The sequence below is a fragment of the Ictalurus furcatus genome, chromosome 20 (genome assembly GCF_023375685.1).
Source record: "Ictalurus furcatus strain D&B chromosome 20, Billie_1.0, whole genome shotgun sequence".
In the NCBI taxonomy this organism is placed as follows: domain Eukaryota; kingdom Metazoa; phylum Chordata; class Actinopteri; order Siluriformes; family Ictaluridae; genus Ictalurus; species Ictalurus furcatus.
In genome coordinates this window covers 1,998,926-2,015,408 of record NC_071274.1, presented here as the reverse complement: position 1 = coordinate 2,015,408, position 16,483 = coordinate 1,998,926, and the positions used below count along the sequence as shown (strand labels likewise).

Here is a 16,483-nt window from a genome sequence, read left to right as displayed (position 1 = left end):
CTGAATTCCGAGGAGGCATTTTCAGAAAATCACTAGGGGAAAGGCAACATTATGGCAGTGTGAAAGTGCTCCATAATACCCAGCTGTAAGTTTGATGTGCATTGGGACAGCAGAGCGGATTGCGATCGCTCGTACTCATCACCTCCCGTGATTGATGGCTAGCGGTGAGCAGAGCCAGTTATAAAGATTTCCACTTTCTTTCTCCTTCCTCTCTTTTTCTCCGAGCGCTATTCTCTGGCGTTCTCTGTTTGCTTCCACTGATTTACCACTGCTGCTTCTTCTTCCTCCCTCATATCCAGCGAGCTCGAGCACAAACACTTATGATCGTGTCGAAATTACCCTGCGGTCGCCGTACAAATAGTGCCACCTGTTACATCTTTGTCAAACGTCACTCTTTCCCCTCGAAACAGACCGGTAATTTGCTTCCTCCATTCCCGGTTTCTTCCTGCTTGTGTTTTAAAGGCCATAATTTCACATGCTTTTTTTTTTTTAAAGTTTCAATTATTCACTCGTTCTCTCGAGGCACGGGCGTAAGCAGACTCTTTCAAAGAAAAGTTTCTCTCACAGATGTAGATGAGAGCAAAGAGAGGGAGATCAAAAGCACCGAACGGCACCAAACATACAAATTTATTCATTAGAACGTGGAAAAAAATAAATAAAATAAAATAATAAAAAATTTTAAAAAAGCAACAGAGCGGGATCTGGAATTAAATTCCTCTTGATTTTAAGCTGGGGCGTAATAAAACATGATTGTACGAGAGCGTGCCAGCTTTGAGATGTTTTGTGGATATTGGTGCACAGACCCCGGCTGTAGCTCAGCACTCATCCAGCTTAATCAGCTGACTCACATCCACATCCTGTCCATTTTCAACCGAATAATGGCTCCCGAGTGGCGCAACAGGAAAGCGTTTGGAGATCACCGGTTCGCATCCTGACGATGACACGGCCTTTCGGGGAACATTCGGGGGAACGTGCTGCTGGGTGGGCGTGATGGTGAAACATCTTCTCTCCTGTCAATCACAACGACACTAGTCTCTCAGCTCATGTATGCGGAAGAGGGTGGATAGCGCTTTCCTGTGACACAGCAGATCGAAAAGATGTGGTTTTCTCAGAGGAAGAACATCTCACATGCTTTTACCCTCCACAGTTGGGCACCTCAACCTCAACAGAAGAAAAAGTGAAGAAACAATGTAAGAAAACAACAAATTCTTCCTAAACAAACATTTATGTACTGAATATTAAATTATTATTACATTGATTATTATTACACAAACAATGGCTAAACAATTGAATTAGATGAGTGAGTGACTCGTGGCTGTATCCTGTCAAATGCGTCACATTACGCATATAGCGCACTTTTCATTAGCTATTTTCACCTACGAGCAGCTATGAGTCACTCTCGGCAGAAAAGGCTCGACTCGACAATGACTAATTATTTATACGGACTTTAATATCGCTGGTTTTCTTTTAACTTTAGGAGGACATGCTGAGCTCTTGGTACACTATTATGATTAAAGTTGTACAGTACTTAGCGGTTATTATCGCTGTTTTGGACTATTACAGTATGTCCTAAAATGCAGATGAAGTCGTCCACGCACATCTGCTAGAAAAACGCAGCTCATGTAATAAACGTAATAAGTGTACATATTGTTCCAACAAAATTGGTCAAAGAATTGTGATCTCAATTCTAAAGCAAAAAAAAAAACAACTCTGACACCTATTTCATGAAGAATTGTGAGGTCCTAATGTGAATGTAGGAGGAGTTTCTTTGGAGGTTGTCGGTTGGTGGCGTTAGGCACAGTTTGCAAAATACTACACGGAATTTACAAATAATTGTTTCTTTGCTGTTAAATCGCATGTGCTATTGTCACCGGCAGGAAATTGTTTCGCACGCGCTTTTTGCAGTGATGTTTGTTGGTAAACGAGACCTTTTTAGCTCTACTCGACGTCACGTGAAGCGTCTCGGCCCGAATCTGCGGAAAATCTGCGGAAAATCTGCTCAAATCCCATTCTGTTGTCCATTTAGTGCACTAGGACAGGGTTCTACCCCATGTAGTGAGCGAATACAATGAACGGGCGGCCATTTTGGATTTGACCCAAGTTGAAAATGGTGGATTTTACCTGAATCGTGGGTAAGAAGTTCAAAATTGTGCTAAATATCCGTGACAAAAAAACATTACTGTGGCTAAATAAGTAAATAAATTGCGACGTCTCCGAAAGCGGTCGGAAAAAGGAAAAGAGGAAGAAACATTGTCGAGCTGTCACGTAGAAAGGTCGTTCTAGCTGTTTAGTATTTTATTAAATCATTGTTGTTTGTATTGTCTTGTGTATTCCTTTGGGATCAGAAAGGTTTATCTTATCTTGCCTTATTATCAGAATGAATCTATGACTATTATTTTTGACCAATCAATGATCTTTAGTCTTTCTAGCTCCACCCACAGGTCCATGTTTGGTTCCTTTGGTAAGAAAAAGTAAACAAATTCAGTACAGATCTTTTGGAAACCAAAAATAAAACGCGTTTAAAAAAAAATAAATAAAAAAGTTAGCATAATGCTATCTTCCTGGCGAGCAAAGACAGTCTCGTTATTGACATATCCTCTTGACACCTGCATGAAGTCTCACCGAGGTCGATAGTGTCCGTGACAGGGGTCTTACTCGCTCCTTGCTTCTCTGTCGGCATTTCTGAGAGCCCTTAAAAAAAAAAGAGGCTTCTCTCCGAGCAGGTAATCGTTACTAGATTGCAGACGCCTGGTGCGAGTCTCAAGGGTCATGCCACTGCTATGGAGAGGGTGAAAGGAGAAAGCCTTTGTCTGGTAGTTGATAGAAACTCTGAAATGAGGTGAGGGATGAAGGGACCCTGATGAAAAATTAAAGAACAGCGAGCAGGTCGAGGAAACTGGAGATCATTAAAGGGGCAATCGTCTTCTTAATTACAGCGCACTGCGGTTTCACCATTTCATTTGGGGAAAATTCTAGCACGAGGTGGCATTCAATTTGTCTTCGCTGTACATCTGGAGTGGACTACCGCACCCGAGAGACACTGTTTGGGGTTTAATTAATGCTTAAGAGCACGGATACAACGCAAAAAATAATGCAAAACTGTACCACCTATGTAATTCATCGTATGCGGTTCGAGTTTTAAATGAACCAGCGAAGTGCTTTAGTGCGACGCTAAGCTCAAGTCTTGGCGCTAAAAGCTCTAACGGTGTTTATTTTTAAATGCTCCTGTCTCATCATGACTCAGCACCGATCTTCTAAAACGGAGTACGAAGGAGTTCCTCTTTATCCCTGAGCCCACAGAGCTTCACGTCAGCCTTTAGCTAAACGATACACACATAAGTGTCCCTCTAGGGCTCCTTTTATGTTTTTAATAATTAATATTTTCAGGATTATTAATAATTAACAAGACCGCATTGTTTATCTCCGGATCTCGTAGTGTTTCTTGGTGCTTTCGGATTACGATTTCACAAACCAAACCTCACATGTGAAAGTTGCGAAAATGGATTCCGCTCTTTCTCACGGTAGGAGCACGTACGGAAACGCGCCGTAGACGCATCCAGCGTGGATTTACTGAGGTCTCGATGTGGCCCTTGTGCAGGGTGCTCTATTGTGAATTCAGACCAGCAGCTTTTACACTTTCTGCAGAACCTGAGAAAAAAGAAAAAAAAAAAAAAAAAAAAACCTCCATCTCCTGGTACAGTTGGTTCTTCAGAGCCATGACTGAAGAACAAGGAAAGAAAAAAAAAACCCGCCATCATTAAACGTCATTAAAACTTCATCTTTAAAACTTCATCATTAAAACTTCATCATCTATCGATATATCTGTCTATTTTTTTTTATTTTTTTATGTATTGAGATGATGTCATTAAAACTTCATCATCTTCTCTCGCCATCAAATTTCCATCAAGGTTTTTCAGAAGGTCTTCAGCTGCGACCTCCTACTGATCAGATCTTCAGATCCGGTAGACACTGAGGATTCTGACTGTTCCAGATCCTTCCATCTGGCAAACAGAAAAGTTTCAATAATTTACAGCATTTTTTTTTTTTTACAGTACATATTATCTCAAAGCAGCTTTAAAGACATTCCTGGATAGCTGAGGGTGATAGTGGGGCAGAGAAACACCCTTGGATTTAAATTCACAGCGTTTTATTCATCTTATGCCACAACAATTTGCTAATAAAATATTTATTTATTTTAAAAAAACGAAACGTCGAACTAATCCCTGCATTTTCTCCCTAAAATTGGTCACTTTAAGAGTCCCACCCACCAGCCAGTTCAGCTCTCCCATCATTGACAGCTACCAAGACGGTCGGCCCTCTTCCGCATACAGGAGCTCACAGAGCCCCCTGATTGGCTAGGACAGAAAGTATGCCCCTCCTACCCAGAGAGCACACCCGATTTTGCACCCTTGCCTCTTCTGTCGCATCGTCTGGACGACGTGTCATCCTTTTTATCCATTTATAGTTACGTTTAATGTTCTGGCACGTAACGTAAACCACACAAGTAAATAGAATTCAAGTCGAATTTGTTACTATAGCAACTATAACGTATAAGAATTAATAATAACCCTGTCAGTGTTTTTGCCAGAGCTGCTGTTCTAGAAACCTTCTTTCTTCCGACCAATCAGAATTGAGAACCCGACACCCCTTAAGCTTTGAACCATCTTGTGTGCTGTACGTCTCTCGTCTGAGTGCTATATAATGCGTGCCAAGCAGAATTCTAAGCACTGGCAAATGAAGAGAAATCCTGAGTTATGTACGCTATAACACGTCGCTTTGTGTACGCTGTAGAACTGCTTGTAACTGCTTTAGACAAAGTGGAACTCTTTGGGTGTTTTGTTTTTTTTTAACCCCGAGTCTGCGAGCCCATCAAGCCGTAATCTAATAAGCAGCGGTTAGGCTTTGATTCGTATGGGACCCACTAAATGTCAGCGTGCTAACAAAACCCCTCGTCTTCTCCGTCCCTGTGGACCAGAGGGAGGGCGGTACGGAATCCGGCGTCGCTAAAGCAGCCTCGTTGCTGGAATTGATTAGCATTTAGATTGTATCGTCTCCGATTCGCCAGAGAGGAAGAGAGCAGCGACGGCTCGAAAGCAAACCCGTTTAGTAGCAAGGTGTGGAAAATTGTACCTAAATGGGATCCAATAGTTTCAAACCACCTCCTTGGTTTTTTTTTTCTTCACATCAATGGTCCTTCGACTATCGTAGGCCGAACTGGCGCCATCGTGAGTGGACTGATGAGCGATGAAAGATCTCCTCGATAAGACGTTTACATGCCCAGGCAGAGCACCTTGGTTCTTTAATTCAGCCGCTAATTGTTATTAATTTCGCCGTCCTATTATAGCGATAAAACGAGGTCAGACACGGATGCTAATTAGGATTAACCGGGGAATTTTTATTAAGGAAAAAATATTTTTTTTTTTTTTTTTTAAAACTCCAGCGTGTTGTTTGAGTTTTAGAAGTCAGACATTTAAATAACGTTGAATATTTATGCTAGGTTCTGTTACGGTACAGTGTGTGCGTCGAACTGCAGTGTGCACAACTTCAAAAAGGGAAGGAGAAAAAAAAAAACCTCCCCAAGGTATTTGATTCGACATAACGGAGAACTTTTATACACCGAGAGGATAGAAGGAAGAATAGAAGGGGGAAAAAAAGTCCCCAAATGGCACACAGTGGTGCTTCTGCAAACTTTTTGGGTGCTTTATTTTTGCTTTACCGTTCTTATAAAGCTGTAGAAGCAAATTCCAGAACTATCTGTACCCTGGTCATATACAGTATCTCTGTCTGGTTCCTGTTATATAACCGTACCTGTGAAAATAGGAGGAGTTTTCTGCCTGGAGGGTTTGGCGTGATGGATACGATTATTATTATTATTATTATTATTAATATAATATAACGCTACTGAAATTTACACATCGTTTATTTCACGTAACCACGACAGCATTGTTAAATTCCTGAATTCTGGATTCTGATTGGTCAGAACGTGCTGATTATTTTCTAGAACGTCGTATAAGGTTTCGACTTGTGCAGGGACTATTTTTATTTAACTTATGATGCGTGTTTTAATCACGGAAGGCGTCTCCATCGTCAGTGCTCTGTAAAAGTCGTAACATGAATATTTATGACACGGGGAAAGTGTTCCCAAAGCATCTTAACAATGGAACTATAAACAGATGAAAATATATATATATATATGACGTTATTTAATGCTTAAAAATTGCTAATTAGCAAATTAATTTTTTTTTGCTTGTTAGAAAAAGAATTGCACCCTGATTGGTCGTGATAAAAAAAAAAATTTTTTTAAAAGGTTTCTGTAAGGTGATGCCAATTTAACCTTTATGGAAGGAGTCTCCAGTTTCAGTGCTTTGTCAGAGCTGTAACTGTAACTCATAATAGTGCTTGATGTCGCTCGGTACTGTTAAAAGCGGCTGAATTTCTGGCGGACGAGGAAAAAAAATATCGAATGTGAAATCAGCCTTTAAAAAGAAACAAAAAAACAACCCTGTCATCATGATCATCATGCTTTTTGAAGCCTAATATGGGTGTTTTCACAATAATGCTCTTTCGGAATGCTTTAAAAGCGTAGGTGCTTTAAAATCACATGATCCACGCTCCAAACCCCAAACCCCACGATCCTCCCTCCTCCATCAGACCTCTGTGGACTCCTTACTGTATTAAGCACAGCTCTCTCACGCTTCCATCAGCGTGCACTTTCCGAGGGCTTGACATTAAGAAGAATAAATGGCACCGGTCTCACGACGCAACATAATTCATCAAAGTCTCCGCTACAAGTAAACTAATCGCGGCGCAGACGCTTCGCACTCGGGATGAATGTTCAAACACGAGCCCGGTTCCTCGCCTGCATTACAGGAACCTCCAGGGACGCAGGAGGTCTGGAGCTAAACCAGGTTTAGATTCCCATCTGGACTGTCACGATTAGACGTAATATCATTCAGAATGACTCATGCGTACCGTACACGGAACACAATTTACGCACTGCAGGCCTGCGAATTTCTGTTTTTAAGGACATTTTAAAGGAAATCTCCATCCTGAGACGCATGTAATGTGTTTATGTCGGAATGTTTGCGAGGTGCTAATTGGTTGGTTGGTGCTGTGTTTTGGTAAATTCCCATGAGAAGGTAGTAGGGACCTCTGTTAGCTTTGTTTTCCCCCACACATGTTCCAGCGAACATTATATCACGGAGAAATCCAGCCTAGGAGTAGTGGAGACGTCGATGCAAACGCCAGAGTCCCAGAATGCAATGCATGTTAGACTCGGCTCTAAGAGAGCACGATGATATCGGTGTGAAACGCTGAAGCTTTGAACACTGATCTGGTTGACATGTAAGACGTGTAGATTAAAGGACTAAAGCCCCGCTGCATCGCTCTCTCTTTAGACAGAGATGAAGCAAGGGCTAAATCCGACTGCAGCACTATCAGAAGGTAGTCGCGTGGCATTGTGGGTAGCGTGGAACAGCGTTAAACAAAGTAAAACTTCAGACAAAATGAAAAGAAGATGAAAGCTTGGACGCCGGTGACGATCACGCGTCAATTCTAAACGTTAATAAACTCGTAATAAACAGTGGTTCATTTTCCTTTGACGCCATTTTTGCAGGATCTTAAAAACCACGAGAGACTTCAGGAGACTCTGTAATGTGCCGGCGTAAACACCTGAGGTGTGAAGCCATCTGAGGTGTATGCTTCACAGTCGTGCCTACTGTGCACCAGAAGGTGTTAATGTAACACAGGTGATCTCGCTGTGAGTATTTGTACCAAAGAGTTTGAATAACGCCTAAAGAGGGCAGAAAAGACAAATATCGAGTGTTTATATATATATAGAACATTGAATATAAAAAAAAACCCCCCCCAAAAAAAAAAAAAGCAGTTGGAGTTGGAGAGAAAACTGATGTAATGCTGACTGGACGCACACTGGTGGCTCATGTGTATTAATTATAATCGAAATCTACTGAATGCACTGAAAACCATGACATGACCAAGTGTCGAAAATAATTAGGACGTTATTTTCATTATTACTCGAAAATTCGACTCGATATTACCATTGTGTATTTTTTTCTTATCTTTTTTTTAACACAGTAAGCCATACTTGCAATGTGTACAGTATGTGATTGTGCCCTGCCATGGATTGGCACCCTGTCCAGGGTGTACCCCACCTAGTGCCCCATGCTCCCTGGGATAGGCTCCAGGTTCCCCGTGACCCTGTAGACCCTGTATAAGAGGTATAGAAGATGGATGGATGGATAGATGGAAGCCATACCTGCTCTAACAGCGGGAGAAAAATATTTTTACAGTAGTTCAAACGCGATGTTAGAGCGCCCTCTGGTGGACCCGAGCTTGTTTTGGTGATTACAGGTCTTATATTAAGTTCATAAGAACATATTTCCACTAAATGTATGGATGGATAGTATATATTTGCTTGAATTATATTTGCGTATTGGGTTTTGTGTGTGTGTGTGTGTGTGTGTGTGTGTGTGTATGTGCCCTTCGTTGTTGTTGTTGTTTGTTTGTTTGTTTTCATTTCCTAACACCGTTAATATTCTTCTTAAAGCCATTTTAAATGCGAATCTGTGGCCTTTCAGTAGTTACCTCTTTTTTTTTTCTTCTTTAAACCGTCAAATATTTTGGTCAAAACAAATCATCTCTTGAAATCTGTTCATCCGTTTACTGATGTTTATGCCGCCATTTTGTGCAGCACTTAAGCTAATTTATCGCAGGTGCAGCTATATCACATGAAAAATGTGTTCCTGTAAATGCACAAAGTACTGCAGCGTGTCCATAATAAGCTCTAGCTATACAAATCCAAATCACACAGATGTACAGCACTTCTCTCAGTTTTCTCTCACTTCCTCTGAAAAAAAGCTATAGATCGTTTGATTATAATATATATATATAGGTTAAGCTCTGGGTTACTGATCGGAAGGTCGGGGGTTCAATCCCCAGCACTGCCAAGCTGCCACTGTTGGGCCCTTGAACAAGGCCCTTAACCCTCTCTGCTCCAGGGGGCGCTGTATCATGGCTGACCCTGCACTCTGACCCCAACTTCCTCACATGCTGGGGTATGCGAAGAACAATTTCACTGTGCTGTAATGTATACGTGACCAATAAAGACTCATTATCATTACATTTCTGTCTTTGCACCCTTTCCGACTGTCATGGACCAGGGAAATAAACCCCTCCAGTAGTCTTATTGGTTATTATTTAATATGTATTACACCACTGGCACCCTGTCCAGGGTGTACACCGCCTTGTGCCCGATGCCTCCTGGGATAGGCTCCAGGTTCCCCGTGACCCTGAAAAGGAGTAAGCGGTCGAAGGTGGATGGATGGATGGATGGATATATTACACCATGGTGCTGTTGAAGTTTCAGTTCTGGTTGGTCAGAAGGTGTTGATTCATTTTCTCTAACAGCAGCTCTGACAGTAGTTTTAATACGTTTCTATAGTTACAGCTCATTCACAGGGACTTGCATGGTGAACAGTATAAATACAAACTTTTCTTTCTTTCTTTCTTTCTTTCTTTTACGTGTATACGGTGAAGATGTTTATGGAACATTGACGGAAGGAGTCTCCAGTGTCAGCGCTTTGTGACAGTCGGAGGTAAAGCTGTGACTGTAAGTTTTCCCACATCAGGAGTTTAATTCAATTTGTTCATTCAAATTTTACTGAACGGTTACAAATATTACCACAATTACCAACGTTACTCAAACTCAGGACAGAAAATCATTTTTATTTTTTATTATTATGGACAAAAACCATACTTTAATTTCACATCTCCGGACAAAAAAAAAAAAAAAAAACATTCAAAAAATATATATCCAGTCAGCTAATTCTTCTTATGAATAATAATAATAATAATAATAATAATAATAATATATTAGTATGATGTGACCATACCAACAGTATCTCAAAAAAATAAATAAATAAAATATCCTGGTGTCATTTAATCACAGTATAAATATAATATAATCAACCCGCCTAGCTCTAATAGCTATCCAATAATATTTCTGCTTTAATGTGAAATCTTTTTACACTTATTTCCCCCTCGGTACAAATCATTCTTATTATTACATGGCTCATTATTTAACTGTGTATAATAATAATAATAATAATAATAATAATAATAATAATAATAATGTTTGGCTGTTTATTAGGGCCATGGAGCTTTTAGTTCTTGAATTTATTTCATATTTAGTTCATTTTCGATTCGATTCGATTCAAATGACCAGTCAAACCGGCTGATCATGAAAACAACTCGCTAATAACTCATACAACACATAACAGCTTCCATAAGGCCAGGTTGTGATCTCCACTATCGTAACGAATTGTGTTTAAAAAAACGAACACCTCTCAGACCCCGCTGTAAGAACCAGCGGTCTAAGAAGGCTGAGACGTGGTTTTGTTAAAGGTCAGAAGAGGAGTGGAGAGAATGACGTGCGTCTGGTTTGCGTGGGTGTGGATTTCGCCAGGGTAATGCTGCAGGAATCTCAGCACGACGATCGTCAAACAGCGACACGGAGAGCTGGAAAAACATCTCCCTCTCACGCACACTGACGGTATTTTGCTCTTAACACAGAATGAACCTCAGAGAAGACTCGAGTGCTTTTGTCCTATTAGAGTACGATTTGCTACTTCGATAATCTTTTCGAAAAAACTCCTGCTGACGAACGACCGAGTGGGTCGTCGAAGCGGTTTCTGGGCCGAGCCCGCGTACGCTCCGACTCCCGACAGCTTCATCTGTTCCACCATGAGCCAGTTTTTCCTGACAAATAATCCTCTTATTCTGAAAGTACATTACTTTCTATCATTTTTAGTGCAGGAATAATGGTTTCTCTACAGCTCAAATGATACCCGGCGAAATTGCACTTTAAATGAAAAATCTTCGGTGTTGTGTTTCACGACAAAAAAAAAACCACACACACACACACACACACACACACACACACACACACACACACACAAGGGCTTATAGAGAAGTTGTTTTCTGCTCTGTGGATTATCCAGGGCTTTGAACGGTTACTTCAAGACAGCTGTTCCCGTAAACACCCCGTGAAGACAGACATGCCAGAAATCGCTACGTCGTGAAGTCCGGCCAATTTCTCCTCTCTCCAGAGTTTGATTATGAAACCGCTCAGTCAGGCTGGTCGGCCTTCCTCTCCACAGAAACACTCGCGCGAAGGCCGCACTTTCTCCGTAATCCAAGTGACGGTTTGGCAAAACTCACAGAGGCTTAGCTCTGATCTTACCAAAACGCAACCATACAGCTGGAACACGTCTACTCTGGACGGTGTATTATTATAATAATACGTAGATGTAATTGATTCATTATTTATTTATTTATTTTTTTAAAAAATTCTTGTCCGATGATTCATCTTAAATAAACACTCGTAAAAGTTGCGGTCGGAAAGTACATAAACGTTCCGGTTTACTTTCGACACTGCTCGGTCCTGACATTTTCTAGAACACCAGGCCTGAGAGTGAGTCGTCATTTGAATACGTTATCGTTTCTATAGTAACAGCTCATCCGCGGGGAATCGCTTCGTAGTGACGTATTCGACTAACGTGTCGTCGTTGATATGGAAGCTGGGATTTTATGCTTTCCGCCACGGGACCGTCTGGAGCATGAACTCCATGTTTTCGGGTTTCTTGGAGGTTTTTTTTTTTTTTGGTCGTATTAACTTCAAAACAAAAAATCAAGAAAGGCTGGTGAGGAAACTGCTATTTATACCTTCTGTAACACAAGTGGACTTGTTCCGTGGAAGTTCCACAACATCAAAAAAAAAAAAAATGTCTTTCTTCAATGAATAATAACCGTAGTCGGCGGATTACTGTAGTATAAGAGGAATAAAACACTCCGGGACGTGCCGTTATAGGAAAATAATCCGGTTTTTTTTGGTGGTAACGGTAACGCTGTAGTTGATTATTGTCTTGTAACAACATGACATGGAGTGTTGTATGCCATTGATGGTAAATTAGTGCCTCTTTCACCAAGGAACCAATGAATGTTGTTAATATTCGCATTAAAATGACCTAACGTTAACAACGGCTTCATCGCTAATCCCTTACTTTAGCTAGCACGATATGGTGGAGGAGTCATTTTCTCACCACTGGAACGTCATCTCAGTCGTCATCTCGATATTTTTTTTTTTTGTCTTATTAACTTCAAAACAGAAAAAAAAAGACAGAGGCTGGTGCGGAAATGACTATTTATAGCTTCTGTACCGTAATTGGATTTGTTTTGTGTATGAATGAAAACCTATAAACTTATATCGAGTCGATTTACCATAGCATGAGGAAGAAAACACTCCGGGGCGTGGCGTCATTGCACGTTTTTGGTGGTATGAGTAACTCCGCTCCGTCGCACCACCCCACAGTCGATCGTTATCTTATAACAACATGACACGGAGGGTTTTATTCCTCACCTAATGACGATGGTAGCGATGATGCTTCTTTCACCAAGGAACCGACGGACGTGGTTAATATTCACATTAAAGTTAAACATCAGTTTCATGACCCGTCTCTCACGTCAGCTAGCATGGTGGTGCAGACTAGTTGAATGCGAATGACAAGCCGTCACGATACAAGCAAACGTTCATGATGACGGTGATATTTTACCACAGCGATGGGCGCGAGGTCCGATTCTCGCCGTCACCAGGAATTTAGATCGACTCCTCGAGGCTGTCTGATACTAAACGTCCGTGTTTCGAAGTTAAAAATCGAACTTTTATGTGGTGAGAAGGAAGCAGAGACTGTTGCTTTGAAATATAGTGAGTAAAAGACTGAAGTATTACGTGAAAGAAAAACCTAAGTACAGAGAGTGAGAGAGATATATTTTTTAAAACTAGCACTCGGAAGCATTTGTGTCATCATTGTTTTTATATGTTATAAACTCAGCTATTCTCTCTCTCTCTCTCTCTCTCTCTCTCCGGAAATATCCTTCTGCGTTTTAACACTTTGTCCCGTAAAAGCAATCTAATCTTAAAACAATTTTGCATGAATTCCTATCCTGAGAAAACTCAATAAGATATTTCTCATAAATGGGGTGATACAGCATCTCTACTTGGGTTTTTTTTTCTTCTTTTCTTCTTCTGGCTCTCGTGTACAGTGTTTCCTGTTATAAGACTCGTTTTGTCCTCAGTTGACCTGTAAATAAAGTTTATAAGTAATAAGTTTGGCGGCGCCAATATTCCAGGGTCAATGTTTCCATTGCTACACTTATTCATATTAGGGAATGGAAAAGATATCATTTCTCAGTCTTAATTCCACAAAAGAGTGAGAGTAAACACTTTTCTTTCTTTCTTTAAACATACATTTTATAAAAAACATTTTTGCATTTATACAAATAGCAATTCCATTTATTTCATACAAACACGTATCTTTTGTAGCCGAGTGTGTCCATGACAGTCCCACACACGTGTTCTATAAGTCTAATCTGATCAGGAGACATGTTTTCTCTCCACAGGTTAATTTTGTCAGGTGATATATCCCCTTCGTAGACTAGATGATACAGATTTGTGGATGTAGCGAACGCGAGCTGGTTTACGGCGGCCGGAGAGACAGGCACGCCGATAAACCTATGGATCTTTTCTGCAATATCGTCAGGAAAGTTCACAATATCCTCAAATTTCACCTGAAGGAAGGTGCGTGAAGGCAAGTCCGCACTCGCTCGGAGGCTGGCTGAAGTATGAGCAAGCCAGAGGTGAGCTAGCAAGAGCACTGGGTTAGCATCTGGCTGAGCAAGGATCTCTCGTAAAGGCTGAAACGCTGAGTCAAACTGCGTGCAGGTCTGTCCTGTCTTATCGCTAGCCTGGTCCAGGATGTGCAGCAAGTGTTTTCTAATGTTTTTGCTAGCGTAAAGGCTTGGCTTGCTGTTGTAGAGCATCAGATAGATCCACGCCCGTGGGTCGCGCACTACTTGAACCGAACGCAACGAGCGTCCGATGACTTCTTGAACGAACGGGAGTTTTAAGGACCAGCTCCCGCTCCGAAGGTTCAGCACAGGGCAGGCGTTCGGGAAGTTCGACAAGTGCTGCCTCAACTCCTTGATGTACGCCACCTCTCTCGACGTAGACCTCCCGTCTCCGATCTCGCCCGTCGCCATCAGGAGCTTCCGCCTCTTCCTCGTTCCCCGAGCGCCGCCCTTATTCCCCGCCTCGATACTGCTCTTGTAGAGCTGAATGTTCTGCAGGTGCAGTCTGATGCTATGCACCATCGAATGCAACCATCCTTGAACGGCTCGAAACTTTCCGTTCCGGGCGTCCGCCCTGGACCACTCGCAAGCGTCCGCGAACGAGTCAGGAGCAAAGTTGGTCTCGGGAATACGGAGGTACGTGGAGGGAATGCTGAGGTACACAAAGTCCGAACTGTTGTCGAAAAGGGGTTGAAGGATCTCGGCTCCGGAGCCGGGAAGAGAGGTGACGATTATGAACGGAAGGGGGTCTGGGGTGCGATCGAGAGGGAAGGTGGATCGAGTGACTGCTTCCTCAGAGACACGGAGATCCCTCCACATGATGCTGCACAGCACCTCCTGACAACGATGAGACGACACCAAGAGGCCCAACACCCAGAAAAGCAGCACCGAAACAACCGTGCAGCGGATAAGTTTACGGGAGGAAACGTTAAACTTTCTCTTTACGGTCAAAACCGCGATGGCGAAACAGAGGATCCACACTGCAACGACGTTGGTCATGAAACCGAAGTTAAACGTCGAGTCTTTTTTCACTTGGCTGGGTAAAACCTGAACTCCCTGACCGAAATGAACGATTTTGTGTTTATTCTCTGCTTTTGCAAACCCTGCAAAGCCTAAGTAACTGTGTCTGGCGCCGATATCTTTGTAGTTTGTTGCTATGGACACGGTAGTCTCTGTGTCATTCAGCGTAACCGCCAGTTTAACGCCGTTTTTGCTGTTGTCAACGAACCTGCAGTCTGACACTTTGACAAAAGGGCCATGCATTAGGTAAGCCACCCTGCTGATTACGCCGTCTATGGAAAAAGTAACGTTTATGAACTGCGTCCACCTCTTTTTGAACTCTGCGACCTGTTCTACTTCTTGTATCCTGCCTACAGGACTGACTCCCTGATTGTCGAACCAAAACATCTCGTAATGGGCGTCCCATACATCCATCAGAGCGCCGCTGTACTTATTCAAAGACCTGTGGGGCACGTATCTCAGGTCGATGTCGAGATTGTGGAAAAAGGCACTAAACGAGGTTACGGGAGACTTCTCGTGCTTTTCGACGTGATCTAACACTAATAAGGTTTGGGAGTTGAGCAGAACCAGGGCTCGATAAACGCTCTCGAGTTTCATCGCGGACGAATACGCTGACGCGGCTTCACCGCTAATGAACATAGTGTCCTGGTGTGAAGACGCCGCGATGACCTCACCAGCGCTATCTCCTACTTCCTTTTCTCCCCATTTTAACCATTTGGAACATTCCCCTAGCTGCCCCTCCCATGGTGCATTGCACTGGCTAGTAGGGGAAGGTGCAAATACGAGGACGTTGTTAAGATAGCTGTATTTTGGTCCATACAAAGCTTCAGAGACAAAGACTTGTCCGTTTGGAGCAAAAGTGAACGAGTTCTGGTCCGGGTGTTCGTGACCCGGGTTGAAGTTAGTCCAGCCGTCGACCCAGGAGTAAGGCTTAGCATGAACGATGTCGTACACCGCTCGTCCGCCTAACTTCCCGGATTTAAAGGATACAAAAGTGTTGTCCTGCCCCAAAGGCAACCCTGCGCCGTACGTCACAACCCCCCAGTTTGAAAAAACATGCATGTCTGCTTTCCCAAAATCGGGCGGTGGCTGAGGCGTGAGCTCGGCGTCGTACCAGATGAACTCGGTGTGTAAGGTAGCCCAGCGCTGCGCCACGGACGGCGTCATGGGACCGTCTTTGGGCCGGCACTTTCTGATCTGCTGCGCCAGCCAGTTTCCCGAGCCGTTCCTGAGCACAAACGCGTCCAGGAACACCAGCTGACTCTCCGGCCCGTAGAACCAGTTGTAATTGGAGTCAGCGATGCCCACGGTTCTTTGAAAACCAGGCAGCACGGTGGCGTAGTAGAACATGAAGTGAGCTCTCAGCCAGTTGTTGTTCTTGTTGTCGATTTCAAAATGACGCGACGCTAAGAAAACGTACTGAGTGATGGATTTGGCCGTGTAGCTGCCGTACGCCACGCCTTCATCTAGCGAACCGTCTACGATATGGTTCAAGAGGAACATGGTCTTTTCCATGTAGTTCACGGCGACCTGCTTCCACATCATGGTCTCGCGGTCTTTGTGTACACCGGTTACGATAGCTCCCGTAAGGATGGCTAGTATGTTCGTAGTCTGGTGGTTTTGCAGAAACTGCCGACCCCAACCTCTATGCTTTGACAGTTCATAAAGTTCCGCCGTGACGGCACGGATCTTCTTCAGGTACCGAACTTTTCGCTGGGTGTCCAGATAGGTATAAATGAAGTCGTAAGCTGTAGCGAAG

At 42.8% G+C, this 16,483-nt stretch overlaps 1 protein-coding gene across 1 annotated transcript in view; it reads right to left on the bottom strand.

Moving 5' to 3' along the window:
- Positions 1-12,494: 12,494 nt before the first annotated feature.
- The window catches only part of dsela (dermatan sulfate epimerase like a), a 5,563-nt gene continuing 1,574 nt past the window's right edge, over positions 12,495-16,483 (bottom strand). The window contains exon 1 of the mRNA XM_053651585.1: positions 12,495-16,483. This exon is cut by the window's right edge and continues 1,574 nt beyond it. Within this exon, the coding sequence (XP_053507560.1) occupies positions 13,375-16,483 (3,109 nt within the window). The 3' untranslated portion in view covers positions 12,495-13,374.